Genomic DNA, 13,947 nt, shown 5'->3' with positions numbered 1-13,947 from the left:
CCCCAAAGACAACAATTTTCTTAGGGCTCTCAAATTCTGGCCACATCCATCAGCTGGCTTGAACCTTCCCTTTGGTGCCAGCTTATAAAATGTGTCCCAAATGCTACTGACGACCATTTCTCCTGGACGTGTGGTGGCAGGGAGCAAACAGCAATGGCACATCCAACACTCGAGCATAGGACCTTGCCCCGCTGGTGCTGGCAGGATAAGGAGAAGGCCTAACACGTATGAACACACTTAATTTTCCTTTTCCTGTGGCCCGCTGAAGCTATGCTCAAACAAGCCTAGGTTCACTTGTTAACTCCAGAGTAGAAGATTTAATGACGAAGTTCACAAAAGAAGAGTAATTCGCCCCAAATGACTGAACAAGGTCGTGAGGAATTTCGGGTCCCAGAGTTACATCGGATAAAAGAACATGCAGTAACGTAACACCAGAGTAAAAATATAAAGTTTCCTTTTTTTTTTTTTTTTTATTTTCTTTGTGCGCTGTTCCACTGTATACATGCAACCAAATACTTTCGTATATTAAAAGAAAACTGTATATACATATAGATGATACATATTGAAAACAGTGATGTCATATAAAGATATTGCATTTTGTGAATTGTGACAAAGAAATTACATCCATTTGGTAAAATTTATTAATCAAAAACATTCTTATCACCACTTTGTTGCACATATAAAGAAATCCCACACGCTTTAGCCCCAGAGGAACAATTAAAAAAAAAAAACAAAACCACCAACAAAAAAAAAAAAGAAAACCAACCAGGGGAAAAAAACCGGGCATTCAAACAAAATAGGTCATGGGTTCTTTTTTTTATTATTATTTACAAGTCTTGTAAAACACCGTTCCTGTATGAAATATACATTCAGATATTCTCGACAGCAAATTACCTCAACGATAGAACACGGTATCCTTTGTAAACTGATATAGAATTTTAAATATTTTCCTTTTTTTCTTTTTTTTGTTTATTTTTTTTTTGTTTTTTTTTAAATTGCATTTTTTTCACGCTTTGGTTCCTGCAGGGAAATATATATATTTATAGATATTTAAAATAAGTCCAAACAACTCTCCATTCTTTGCATACGTCGACTGTGCGACAAAGTAGAACTCATGACATTTAAAGTAGACAACAACAAAATTACCATATTTACATTGTTTGGCTTCTGTTTAAACTCCTCACTAGTCACCTTTAAACGAACATGCAATCGAGTTATTTTAATCATCCAATGTTAGTGCATTGCACAACTCCAAGTTTCAATTAAGTGTTGTGTGGTATTTGCTAAACTGTAGTTCTCCACAGGTATTTCCTGAAGAAAGTTTGTGAGCCAGAAGCCAGAAGGTTAGTTTCCTTTATGGAGTTGTTTCTTTTAAAATGATGAAATTCACACTTTTTTGCCGATTTCTTTCTAGTATTTGTGTATGATTTGTCTCCAAAAAGATGGCAACGCATAGTCTGTTGTCATAAATAAAAGAAGAGCTAGTTAAATTTTTCTAATTTTATTTTTAGTGATTGTTTCTTTACGATATATGGCGAATTTATACCTGATTTTTAAAAGTAAATAATTAATTCTTTCATTTAGGTCTTTTTTCCCTTGCCCCCATCCCTCCCCACACCCCCAAAGGAAACACTACTATAACCATCACTACATCCATATTACAACTACTCGCGGTTGGCCCCGGGAAGGTGTAGACATGACATCCCCCCTTTCTTTAATTCTCTGTGTGTGTGTGTGTGTGTGTGTGTGTGTGTGAGTGTGTGTCCGTTCTTCAATTCTTATTTCAAACCCATGAGCAATGGAACACTGCCTCTAAACCCAGATATTTTCCTAAGGAAGAACAAAAGATTATTTCTCAGAGTTTATATTCTGCAGTGGTCCTGGTTGGGTGAGCCCGACCTGGCAACCTCCAGACAGCTGTTCCACAGCAGCACAGGGGCGAGAAAGGGCCGAGGAAGGGCGAGTCCGGGGATGGAGAAGGACCCGTCCCCGCCCGTGCCTGCCGAAAGCGGTGGCAGGGTGAGCCGCAGTGCCTGCAAAGGTAAGAGGTATGGATTTTGCACTCAGAGGTGACGTGCACGTTTAGAAATGGATCCCATGTGTGTCAAAATCAAATCGATTCCAGTTGATATGTAAATATATATATATAAAATCATCATCGCAGTTCCAGAGTGGGTTTACATGTGTGTAAAACCATAGATTCTTCAAGTCCCGTCAGATACACACCTCCTTCCTCCACGTAACCCCGTGGCTTGACCTTGTCAAGGGCGAAATCTGAATTTAATCTCGTCTTGAAAAACGCTATGAGTTTTAAAGTAGCGGATTAGCTGAGTAATATTGTAATCGGTCCCTGTTAATTTTTTTTTCTTTCATTCTTCTGTTCTGAAACCATATTTTGACTTGACGATCGGTCAGATTGAGCATTCGGGAGAGCTGGAGGCGTTTCTCTTTGTTTATGTAGACACTGAAGAAGAATTCCCTTTCTAACTCTCTAATCTGGTATTTGGTGTACGGGCATCTCTTTTTACGCGTACGTTGTCCACCTGTGGAGCGAAAAAAGGCAGAAACATTTGAGACCCGGCGGTGGCTGGCGGCGGGGGCTGAGGAGGGACTGGGGGACTCTCAGGCAAAACACGTTAACATGGAAAAGACGCGTTTTGCCCTCTCTGGGCTCGGCGTTGGTAGGTCCGGGGCTCGGGGCCAGCCCTCCGCCTTGGCGGGTGCGTGCAGCCGGGCCCGGGAGCCGCCGGCACAGCCCGGCTCCTGCAGCGCCGCGGCCCCGGGCAGCGGGCAGGGCGAAACCCCCGCCGAGACGCGGGGATCCGGCCTCGCTTCCTCCGCGGGGAGGGCAGCTGGAGGAAAGAGCGGTGGCGGGGGGTTCTTGCGGATTTCACGAGCCGGAGGAAAGCCTTTGTAGGCTGCTCCGCCGGGCGCCGCCGCGCACGCCGAGCTGCCCAGGGGGCGGCCATCACCTGGCTGCCTGCAGCGGGCGGGGGGGCCCGCGCCCAACCCTCCCCGAGCCCCTGGCCGCCTGCATCTCGCCCTCCTTCCCTGGCCTAATCCCGTCTCTACGTCCCGAGCAGAGGAAAAGCCCCAGAGCCCAAGGGTGAGGCGTCTCCTTCTCCCTTTAGCCGGCTATTTTCAAGCACGTTCTCCACCGCATCGAGGTATTCTCCTCTCGATTAGCCATTACGGTTTTAAAGTTCATTAAGCAGAATATAAAAGGTTTCAAGGTTCAGGAGCTCTTTACATTAAATGTAGCTCCTATGCCTTTAAAAACTTCCTTTTCTGGTACAGTTCATTGTCGAGGTATTTTTTTCCCCGGCCGTATACTGGCTTTGCCTTTTAAAAAGCCCACATAAAAAAATCAGACTTTGACAGATTGAATAACAATTGTAAGTAACAAACTGTTGGACAGAAGGCAACACGTAATTGCCACAGTGCCTTAGTAAAATGGCTTCCTTTAGACAAAAAGGCCAGCTTTAGGTTAATTTGCTTCTTTTAATATATTGCTACAGTTCAGGCGGCTACTTTATCTGTTAAACGCTATTCTAGCGCAATCGTTAAAACGGCAAAGGCTTTGAATTCAGCTCCTAACTAGACTTCTGGTGCAACACATGGCTTTTATAAAATCACTGGATTACATTGATATCAAAGGAGTCAGAATCTCCTTTTTTTGCCGAATTTACAGGCACAGAACTAATGTTATTATATTTTCAAAAGCTGACCACGGAGCCCTTTTTTATTATTATTATTTTTTAAAAAAAGCAGAAAAAAAGAAGAAAAAAGGAGAAGAAAAAGGAAAAAAAATTTTTAGGCATCCATTGCCCGGTGGGTATTTCACGGCCAATTTCAGCACTAAACACGTGATCTCGCCTTTTATAACAAAGTTTTGTTGGGGGAAATCTAAAGGCCCTTCATAAACCTTATATGCTTATAAAACAGCATATAAAAATTTAACAGCGGCGGTGCGCTAGATTTCAAGCTGCCTTTCCTAAAAGCGCTCCGGCGCTGCCTTTATACGTACTGGAACTGCCGGATTTCTCCTCATTGTTGCCGGAAGATGACTCGGGGCTGCTGCTGCTCTCCGGCCGCCTCCTCCTCTCCTTCTCCGCCGCCGTCGCCGCCGCCCTGCCGCAGCCGCCCTCCGAACTTGAAGTTGCCGCCGCCGCCGCCCCGGCGGCCGCGGGCGCCTTCTCGCCACTCTTGTCTACCGGGTAGTCCGCCGAGGCCAGATTTTCCGCCGTGCCATAAGCCGTCTCGAAAAATTGGTCGAAAGCCTGGGGCAGGACCCCGTTCCTGCCCACCGTGCTATAGAAATTGGAGGAGACGTTGGTGCTGGGGTGGTAGACGTTAGCTGTGTTTTTGCCGAACATCTCGCCCATGCTAGCAGTGTTGGTGGCAGGCAGGCAGTCTCTGTGCATGATCTCCTCTGCGGAGTAGCAGTGGGGCAGATTGTTCCTGGGGTGCCATTTACTGGAGGGATCAATGGCATATTCCCTGAAGGTAACTTCTCTCACAGGTTGGACCTGGGGTAGGTTGGAGGAGTAGGAGTATGTCATAGGGCGAGAAGACGGGGTTTGGGGCAAAAAAGAAGGGAGGCTGGAAAAATCAGGACCCGAGACGTAGTAAGTACAACTTGGCAAATACATGTTAGAGGAACAAGGAACACGCTCATCAAAATCCATCATTAGGGCTACCTCGGCTTCTCCGCATTAGCTGAGCTTAACATGATTCTGTAACGCAGCTGCCCCTTTGAAGCGGATCCGTGAAGTAAGAGATGGGGAGACGTAGGCTGACGTGGAGAGCTCTCCCGGCGGCGGCGGGGAGCTGCGGTCACGTGGCCCGACGTTGACATTGACGAGCGGCGGGCCCGGGCCCCGCTCCCTTTGTGGCCGTGCCGGGGGAAAGCAACAGCTCGTCACCAGCGCCCAGGGGCCAGCCGAGAGCAGCTTGGCCCGGGGGGAGCCCTGGGGGGACACACAGCCGCCCTGCCACTGCCCCTCACTTAGCCGCCCGGTCCCTGGCACCCTCTGGCTCTGGAGCAGAGAGGCTTAGCAATTCCCCCCCAGGGTTAGGTGAGAGCTTTCTGTTTGTTTGTGGGCTTGCTGGGGCGTTCGGCGGCTCGCTGGCAGGCTCCGACAAGGAGGGCACCGTAGAGATGCACGCACGTTTTCTTGTGGAAAGCTGCTTCCGAGGAGGAAAACGTTCCTGAAGAAAACGTCTTTTTATTTCTTCTTTTTTTCCTTTTTCCCCCCTTTTCCCCCTTTTTTTCCTTCCCCCCCCCTTTTTTCCTTTTTTTTTTTTATCTTTTTTTTTCCTTTTTTTTTTCCTTTTTTTTCCTTTTTTTTTTCCTTTTTTTTTTTTTTTTTTCCTTTTTTTTCCTTTTTTCCTTTTTTTCCTTTTTTCCTTTTTTTCCCCTTTTTTCCTTTTTTTCCCCTTTTTTCCCCTTTTCACCCTTTTTTTCCTTTTTTCCATTTCCCCCCTTTTTTTCCTCCTTTCTTTCTTTTTTTTGGTGGGGAGTTCGATTTGGGCTTTCCGTCCTCCCTCTTAAAACAAAAAAGAAAAAAGACCTCACTCTTCGGGGTTTTTCTGGAAACCTTACTAGGAAGAATGTGCCAGGGTCAATCCTTTACTGATTTTCATGGTGAATAGATTACATGCTTGCATTCATGTTCACTTCCGAAGCGCTTAGTGTCTTCCTTCCCTTACTTACATATTAACCTCAAATACCCCGCGCGGCTTCAGCCAAGCTTTACTAGAGGTAGTTAACAATGTCGGGTCCCTAAGACGCAGGTTTCACCCCCTCCAAAATCGTCCCTTGCCTCATTCGCAACGCCAGAAAGGCAGCAATCCCTTTAAAGTGCAGACCACGGAGCTAAAGACTGTTTGCTGATCTCTCCGCCTCAAGTCAGCAGCTAAATACCTGGAAAACCGGTGGATATCGGGCTACCCCAGCTTGACAAATACTCCGAGTTTAATTGCCAGAAGCCTAGTTAAAATTATTTGACATACTGTTAACCCGTAGGAGCAAACTCGCCATACCGAGACACTTTCCTTTTAGCTCTGTGTCGTCGCTGAAGGCTGAGACCCAGGGAGACCTATTTTTAAAACCTGGTTAAACTTTTACTATTGTTGCATGAAAGGGATGATATAGAAAGCGGATTGTGCAGGGGAGAGACTAAAAAGTACTTTTTTTGCCAATAAAAATGCACACCCTACCGAACGAGCAGAGCCAAAGAAAACAGAGAAATACGCCAAAGAATACAGCACCTTTTGAGGCACGGACATCCCTAAGCTCAAGGAAAAAGTATTTTTCTGCTATTCTGATGCTCGATTTCAGAAAAGAAATATTTGAGTTCCGGCTGGATTTCATCAAAATAGAAAAACAGAATGGCAAAAGGCTATTGTGAAGTCGGTACTCTTAGGAAATCAGACGTGGTTCAAGATCCATGCCCCCGTGGACTTGGGAGGCTAGTGGAAGGGAAACGAAAATGTTAGGGAAATAATATTTGGATTTCCCCCCCCCCTCTTCCTCTGCAGTGCAGTGGAAGTATTTATATATCCGGAGAAAGTTCTCTAGTAAATTCTGGAGATCCTCGGTATTTAAATGTCAACATCGATTTGTTTATTTATTGCTTAGCTTATCGTAACCGACTCAATAACAAATCTAATCATGTTCTGCAGAGAGAAAATATTCTCATTATGTATTTCCCCTACATTATAGTTAACTATTGCGTTTGAATCCAAACTGTAAATTCAATATTATCAAGTAATTACTTTGTAGTGGAGTAAACTAATTTATTAGCATTAATGTTTATATGCCTTTTTCTTATTTTACAAGGGTTACCGTTCACAAATCAAATGCTCTGGACGTATCCCTGTAATGAACTCTTTATTTTGGTTTGCTGCAAGAACTTCTTATGCTTACTGCACGTCTGTGAGCTGAACTTGAAATTAATGAATTAATCTTCCAGCTTGACATATTTGCTAGAAAGTGGATGGAAAGAGATTGCATGTCGTCAAAACCGCTAGCAGAATACTGCAATGTCGTTTAGGGATTGTAAAAAGGTTTGGGGGCTTTCCCTCTCTCTCTCTCTCTCTCTCTCTCGCTCTCTCTCTTTTTTTTTTTTTTTTTTTTTTTTAAACTTGAGGTGGGGAGGGGTATGCAAGAGCTCTGGTTGGCTTTTTTCTTAACGCTGTAATTTTGCACGCATTCACTTTCCCCCTAGTTTTTTGCCGGGGGTGGTCGCGGCGGGGTGGTGGGTGGAGTGGACTGGGGGGTCGGAAGCCCTCTTTTGGTGTCCGAACATTGGCTATTTTCCCTGTATTACCCGCACCGTTCAATTCCGTCGATGAAAACCTCTCCCCACACCCTGCACACACGCAGACACTCCTCCCTTCGAACAAAAAGGAATGTATAAAGATTTCAGTGACTTTGAGATAACAAAGGCGCCACCATTGCCGAGCCTCGCCCCGCCTCTGTGTGATGGCAAACAAATTCTTGCACTTGTATTAGGGCTTTTAAGGCTATAATTGAACACGGCGCGTCTAGGGGAACCGAAAACAGTTCTAGACTGACCTGCGGTTTTATAGCACTTTGGCAGTCAACTTCAGCTTGTGTCAGAGCAGACATGACAGAGCTGCCCAACACTTAATCGCGGGACGCCACCTCCTCGGACTCGCTGCAGCCTCCCTCTTGCGTTTCAATAAATTTCAAACCTCGGGGCTAGAAATGGGGAGCAGAGCTGGCACAGGTTTGTACGGGGCTCTTTGCCGCTCCTCTCTGCAGCCGAGGCTGCGGCGCCGTACGAGGCTCCGCCGTGCCAGAGGTCGGGGCTGCCTCTGGGAAACAAAGGGAATTTAAGGCAAGAAGGGCGAGAAGGCGACTGGAAATAGGAGCGTGTGTGCGTGGGTGTGCGTGTGTCTGGGCATATACGTGCTTGCACAGCATGCACACGTGCAGCCCCGATGCCTGCTTTGGAATCGCCCGAGCTCTCTCCCCCACCTCTCCAGACCGAGCAGCCTGTTTCTCTTCAAGCGGGTTTGTAGCGCTGGGGGACCCCAAAACGCCTCCGGGTGCCGCCCGCACGACAAGAGGGAAGGGAGATGGGGGAAAGGCGAAGGGGACACTGCTCGACTGGGAGCGAGCAGACACCCAAGGCACAGGCTGTTCTCTGCTTTATTTGCTGTTAAGTGAAACAAGAGATAATGTACGCTAAAAGTCCCGGAATGTGTGGGTAATTGCAGGGAGCCTGCTGTTAAGTTGCTGTGTTCAGCACAATTATCAATGTTGATTATTTGGTCTAATGTTGAATTGCTCTTTTAATACAGTAATTGGGACTTCCGCGTTGAGGAAGGGGGAAAACCGAGCCTTCCCCTCGCTAACCTCACTGAGAACAACATAAACAAAGGCAGGCATTTCGTTTGGAGAAGCAAAATGCATTCGTTACGCCTTCCCATGTATTTCGACCGGATTAGAGAGGGTAAAACCGCTCTGAATTTGGAACCTCTGCTGCAGGACGGTTTTGCAAAGGAGAAGCGTGGCCAAGAGGTGGGGAGACTGCTACCCATAGCTAAGCTAAACAAAGGGAGGGGAAAAAAGCTACATCTCTTCTTTGGAGGAATATAAACAGAGCTAGGACGCCTCGATAGTCTAGCTTTTACATATACAGATGGCGTGCAAAGGGAACTGTTTAACTCACTACTGCTTCTCCAAAAGGTCAAGTTCTATTGTATCTAAATTGTTGTCTTTTTGTACCGGGCTTTGCTTGAAAAATATTTGAAGCCGACCATTTACCTTGCCAGTAGGGTGGGTGCCTCTAATTAACAGGAGGAACGTGTGCTAGAAGGAATTTGTTTCGAGAGGAGCTAATTAAAATATTACAGGATCGCTGGCTTCAATCTCTGCTGCTTCTCTCACACAGGGAGGGTGAGGGGTATTACGACTCGAGCAGGAGAAAATATCTAAGGAATTAGGACAGTGTTTTGTAAAACTGAGGGTTGATTACAGTCTGCAAAGGCTTATTAGAAAAGCATAGCATTAGGGAATTCGAAATGTTGCTGCCAACGAAAAGCGCACCGTCTTCCCACCTTCACCAATGCAAATAGGGGCATAAGGCGATAATTCGTCGCAAAATTTGCCAGGAATGCAGCGCCAGAGAAACCTGCCGATTATTTGGATTTTAAATATCTTGGGCTCAGAAGTTCTTAAAAGGCGTTTCTTTTCCGTTTGCAGTTTTGCCTGTTATGGAAAGAAGCTATATGTATACTTTCTTTTTCTTTTCTTTTTCTTTTTCTTTTTTTTTTTTTTAACTAAATCTGGTTCCGTAAGATTGTTAACAGAATGAAGTGCTACAACAGCTAGCTAAATAATCTAAATAATCGAAATAATAGGTGAATTTATATATATATTTGTACATGTGAATATATAGGTGAGATGGAAACCCTGTGCTGTTACATGGGACAGGCTATTTATTTTCCAAAACGTGAGGCGGTGTGGTTGTGATTTTACTAGGAAACTGCAGAATACACGTAAAGAGAATGAGCAGATGTAAATAGAATTCAATGTAATTCCGAGGTTTTTTGGTTTTTTTTTACTTTTTTTCCCCCACATTACATTATTTCGGAGTCTTGAACACCTGAAAAGGCTGCACTCATCTGGACTAGAATACTTTAGATTAATTTTTAATACCAATTAGTAAAATCCTTTCCTTTCCTCCATCACGCTCTGTGTCTTTTTAAGTTGGTGAAATGAAAAGGGTGTTTGGTTTTTTTTGCTACCAAGCCTTCTGTCTCGTTCGAATTTTAGGATTAAACGCTACGGACCTACAGAGATATACCCGTTGTTGGCGACCAGTCATGATATTTTGCATCGCTTCGAGCTGATGGACATGTGAGGGCTCTCTGACTGATAGCTGCAAGTAACCGAAATATTGCGGTTTTTTTTTTTTTTTCAGGAGAGGAAGCTAGATAGAAAACTAGATAGATAGATAGAAAACTTCATGTTTCGGTATCTATTCTCTCGCTCACCAGCAGACAAACGATTTGTTGTTCTGACAGCCTCCCGGCGCCTTCCCAAGTCGCGGGGAGTCTCTCACAATGTCGTGTCTCCCCACCCCTCGGTTCCCCAGCCCTGAGCTCCAGGGTCCTGGGGCGCTGAACCCCTCTAAAATGTTTATGTTTACTGCTCGGAGCCTGGTTCTGAAAGGCAATGCTAGCGGGTTTGGCAATAAGACAGGCGCAAGAAGAGGTTTTCTCTGACCAGCTAGTGTATCAGAAATTGATTGACTGACGATGCTTCTATAAATGTCTCTTTTTCTCCCCTTAAACCCTCTCGGAGGCTTTTCCGGCACAGGAAACATACACACAATCACTCATTTCCCACCCCGTCTATCCAGATACAGGTGCAAGAGACTTCTAGAAAACTTAGTCTGCGGGAGAGGGGGGTCTAGAGCCAGCGGTGGGCTCCAAACTGGTGCGAAAGCAAATTCCCTTGCTTATAATCCTCCGGTACAGAAAAGCAGGCACTTTCCAGCGACTCCCACCCAGACCCACAAAGCACCGTGTCGTTAGCACTGTTTGTAGTAAGCAGGTATCAGCCCCCTTTCGTGTCAATGTATTTTATGAAGAATTAAGCAGAGCGGTTTAGGGGAACATTCCCAGTGATCCCTTGCAAGCGAGGTGCTAGTAATGGACAGTTATCCCTGCGAACGGCCATATCCCAGGCGATGTTCCCATGCAAAGTTCACACGCAACCGAGAGTGCCACTCCATGTATTAAAAAAAAAAAAAAGAAAGAAAGAAAAAAAAAAAAAAGAAAAAAGTTCACCAAAACATTCCCATGTCGACTTACATTTAAAAGTATTGCTAGAATCGATGCCTTGAACTTGACCTTAGATTTGTTAATCCAGGAAATATATTCAGTGAGAGGAAAAATAATCCTATCACATTGCCTCTGGCAAAAGAGCATTTTCTGCCTACTAATTCAGGATAAAAACGACACACAAGGGTTATGAGATATATAATGTGCCCTCCAGATTAAGCCCAGAAAGCTGCAGAAAGTGGAATGCCTCAATGCCGAGACCAGCCTGTCGTAGCTAGACTGTTTCTGAGATGCCGAGATCCAAACTGTGCCACAGAAATTCACGTCAAGGTAATTGACTGGGATTCTAAGCTAAATTGAATTTTATAGGATATAAGGTTCTCTCTAATGCACATTAAATTTTAACAATGATTTATAAAGGTATTTCAATTTTTTTATTTAATTATTTTGCCCAACTCGCCAAGAAACACATCAGATTTTACTGTACCACTGCTAACTTTATAGGAGAACCTTAGTCACATATCATGAAACCCACCGAACTAAAGACATTTCTTCATCAATGCTTGCTTTAGGGGGCGGGTACAGGAAGTATCGCTATACCGGGACTGTCAAATCAACGACTTCAAAGCTCCAACTTCATATTTTGATGGACTCTCAGAATCGTATTATAATTAAGGTACCTGTACTTGTGTAACATTTATAGGAAGCTATTTGTATAACACGAGCCTGAAGTACGTGCTGCAATTTAGGATGCAATCATATGCCAATGTACAGCTCAGCCAGCTCGTAAGGATCGTTTCGTGTCTCTTCTCTCATATGTAAAGTAAAGATACCCATAAAAACCAGCTCTTTCTCTAAGCCTAATATGGCTGCTCTTGCCTATGCCCGGGTGGAAGCCTGCTCACTGCCCCGCTTGCTTCCTTTTGCAGACTTTTCAATAAATGCTGATACTAATACCACTCCTTCCAGAAATCGAGGTGTATAAGCATGACAGATCCACATTGCAGAGGCCGGGGGAATTTGGGCAAAACATCCAGAATGGGACCAGGCGAAGTGTGGGGGTACTCGTTCTTTTTCTTTCGGTTTTATTTTTCCATCAAGTGTTCATACAGCACAGTATGTAAAAAAATCCTCACATATTTAAATGTATACCAGCTACTATTTGGAGACGAAGTCCATCCAAGATTGCTTTGTATTAAAAAACTCTTTTTCCCTTTTTAATTTTTTTTTTCTTTGCCTACCCGAAGGCATTTCAAAGCCAGGCTTGAAATAACCCGCTTTTCTATTACTCCTCACACAAGCCGACCATATAGGTCGTTTTATACGATCAGGAATAAATGAAAGCAATTTGCTTAGTGCGTTCAAATCAAGGCGATTACGACGAAATTCAGATTAATTAAAACTGACAGGTTACAATGCCCGGCTGGCATTTTTCTCTCTTGATACACACAAACAATGGGGAAAAGCAGACAGGTTAAACATCCTTCCCCGTATTTCTTCCACACACAGCCGTCCACCCTCCTCCCCGGCACTTGAATGATTAAAATAATTTCAGAGGCAAGTACGCGGGAATAAAACAACCGGGGATAAAAACCAGGAGACGCTTTTCCACGCAGCCTGACCCAGCTCCGCAACACAACACGGCTCTGCACAAAGCGAAACAACCAGCAGCTTTATCTGCAAGTCTGCTCTCGTCCTGGGCTCTGACCCCAGCCTCTCCTGGCGCACTTTCCTGCCAAGAGTTCTCTTTGCTTCCCACCTATGCTAGAGAGGAAAGCAGCATCCTTGGGGAAGGTGGAGCCGGCACCCGAGCTGGGAGAAAGAGTCTTACTTTTCTCAACCGGCTCTTCGGCTCTATTAGCATCTGCTCTGGCAGCCTTCCCCCAGGTCCCCGCAGGAGGAGCGGCACCTCGGCCTCATACACCGTGGGACAAACGGAGTGGGGTGGGTGGGTGGGCTGGGGGGGGTGAGCAGGGGCCTGGGAAACTCTCCACAAAGGCCTCCCGAATGACTTCGCTCCAGTCATGCAGGGGGCTTTTTGCGAGGGGATCGGGTGGGTGTTTGCTGTTGGCTTGTTTGCTTAGTTCACCACCGAGCAGGGAGAGAGGAGAAACATTGAGCCGCCTCCAGGAAGAGCACGAAAATCTTACCCCAGCATCCAGAAGTGTCTCGCCTGTGCAAAAATATATCCCCACGGAGACTGACAGGATCCCGCGCTGGGCTGTAGATCTCCAGTTCAGTGAGGATGGATTGCATTATTTTTGGTTTCCTCTCTTACAGATTAAATATACACGGTCCACCAAACATTCCTTCTCGATTTTTCAGTGTCTTGGGTTGCTGTTCATTTGGGGGTTTATATATTTTTTTTTGTTCTAGTTGTTGTTGGTTTGCCTTTAGATGGAGAGAAATATAGCCACAAGGGCACATCGTCCTTCCTGCCAGCTTCAGGCAAAATGCAGCGGTATCACAGGCTAATGACGATTATTGCTGTTATTATTACTACTACTATTATAGCTATTTATTTTTTTCCTCTCTCTCTCTGTCTGTCTCTATTCCCTGGCCATCTCTCTGTCTCTCTCTCCCCCTCTCTCTGTTTCTCTCCTGGTCCCTTAGGATTTCCGATGGCGATTTGCACACAAGGTGATTGCAGGAGGCTAAAATGCTGTCTAATTCCACGGATTCCCATCGCACGAGTAGGAGAAAAGGAGAAAAAAAAAAAAAGAAAGGAAAAAAAGTCCCAGTGTTTTTGATCACGAGACACCCGGCCGTTCCTCCCCAGTACACCCCGGGTCACAGTACAGTAATGACCGTGGGTTGTGCGTTGTAGGACTTGACCTTTCCTACGTAGAAGAGGGCGCTTTACGCTAAGGGGAGGGGAGGGAGGGGGAAGCGGCGGGAGGAAGAGAGATGCTCTCTTTGGGGATGTTTAATCACAGTTCAGATCTAGGAACGGGCAAAGCTTCTGCCTTGCAGTACGCCATGTTGAAGCTATTCACTGGAGGAAAAAAAAATAAAAACCTTTTTGGGGGTGCGGGGGCGGGAAGGAGGCCGAAGGGAGGAGGGAGGAGGATAGACTCAATGAACATTAGCATTTCGTACCCTAGTTCGTGAATCAACTGCATT

At 45.4% G+C, this 13,947-nt stretch overlaps 1 protein-coding gene across 2 annotated transcripts; it reads right to left on the bottom strand.

Annotated features, from left to right (window-relative positions):
- Nucleotides 1–492: 492 nt before the first annotated feature.
- HOXA11 (homeobox A11) lies at nt 493–13,586 on the bottom strand. 2 transcript variants are annotated; one of them, XM_088052204.1, is made up of 3 exons: nt 12,975–13,586; nt 4,028–5,211; nt 493–2,543 (listed from the first exon to the last, which is right to left on the bottom strand). In XM_088052204.1, exons 2-3 carry the CDS (start codon nt 4,689–4,691, stop codon nt 2,311–2,313), a joined length of 897 nt encoding a protein of 298 aa, XP_087908330.1. In that variant the 5' UTR covers nt 4,692–5,211; nt 12,975–13,586; the 3' UTR covers nt 493–2,310. The 2 variants fall into 2 exon arrangements, with proteins under 2 accessions (XP_087908330.1, XP_005518962.2); XM_005518905.3 differs by lacking the exon at nt 12,975–13,586 and having other exon boundaries at nt 4,028–4,602.
- Nucleotides 13,587–13,947: the final 361 nt, after the last annotated feature.

The sequence above is a fragment of the Pseudopodoces humilis genome, chromosome 1 (genome assembly GCF_049639895.1).
Source record: "Pseudopodoces humilis isolate 2021_Gansu_Grassland_sample_001 chromosome 1, ASM4963989v1, whole genome shotgun sequence".
NCBI classification, from domain to species: Eukaryota; Metazoa; Chordata; class Aves; order Passeriformes; family Paridae; genus Pseudopodoces; species Pseudopodoces humilis.
Note: the sequence above shows the minus strand (reverse complement) of the source record. Positions and strands in the feature narration are given on the sequence as shown.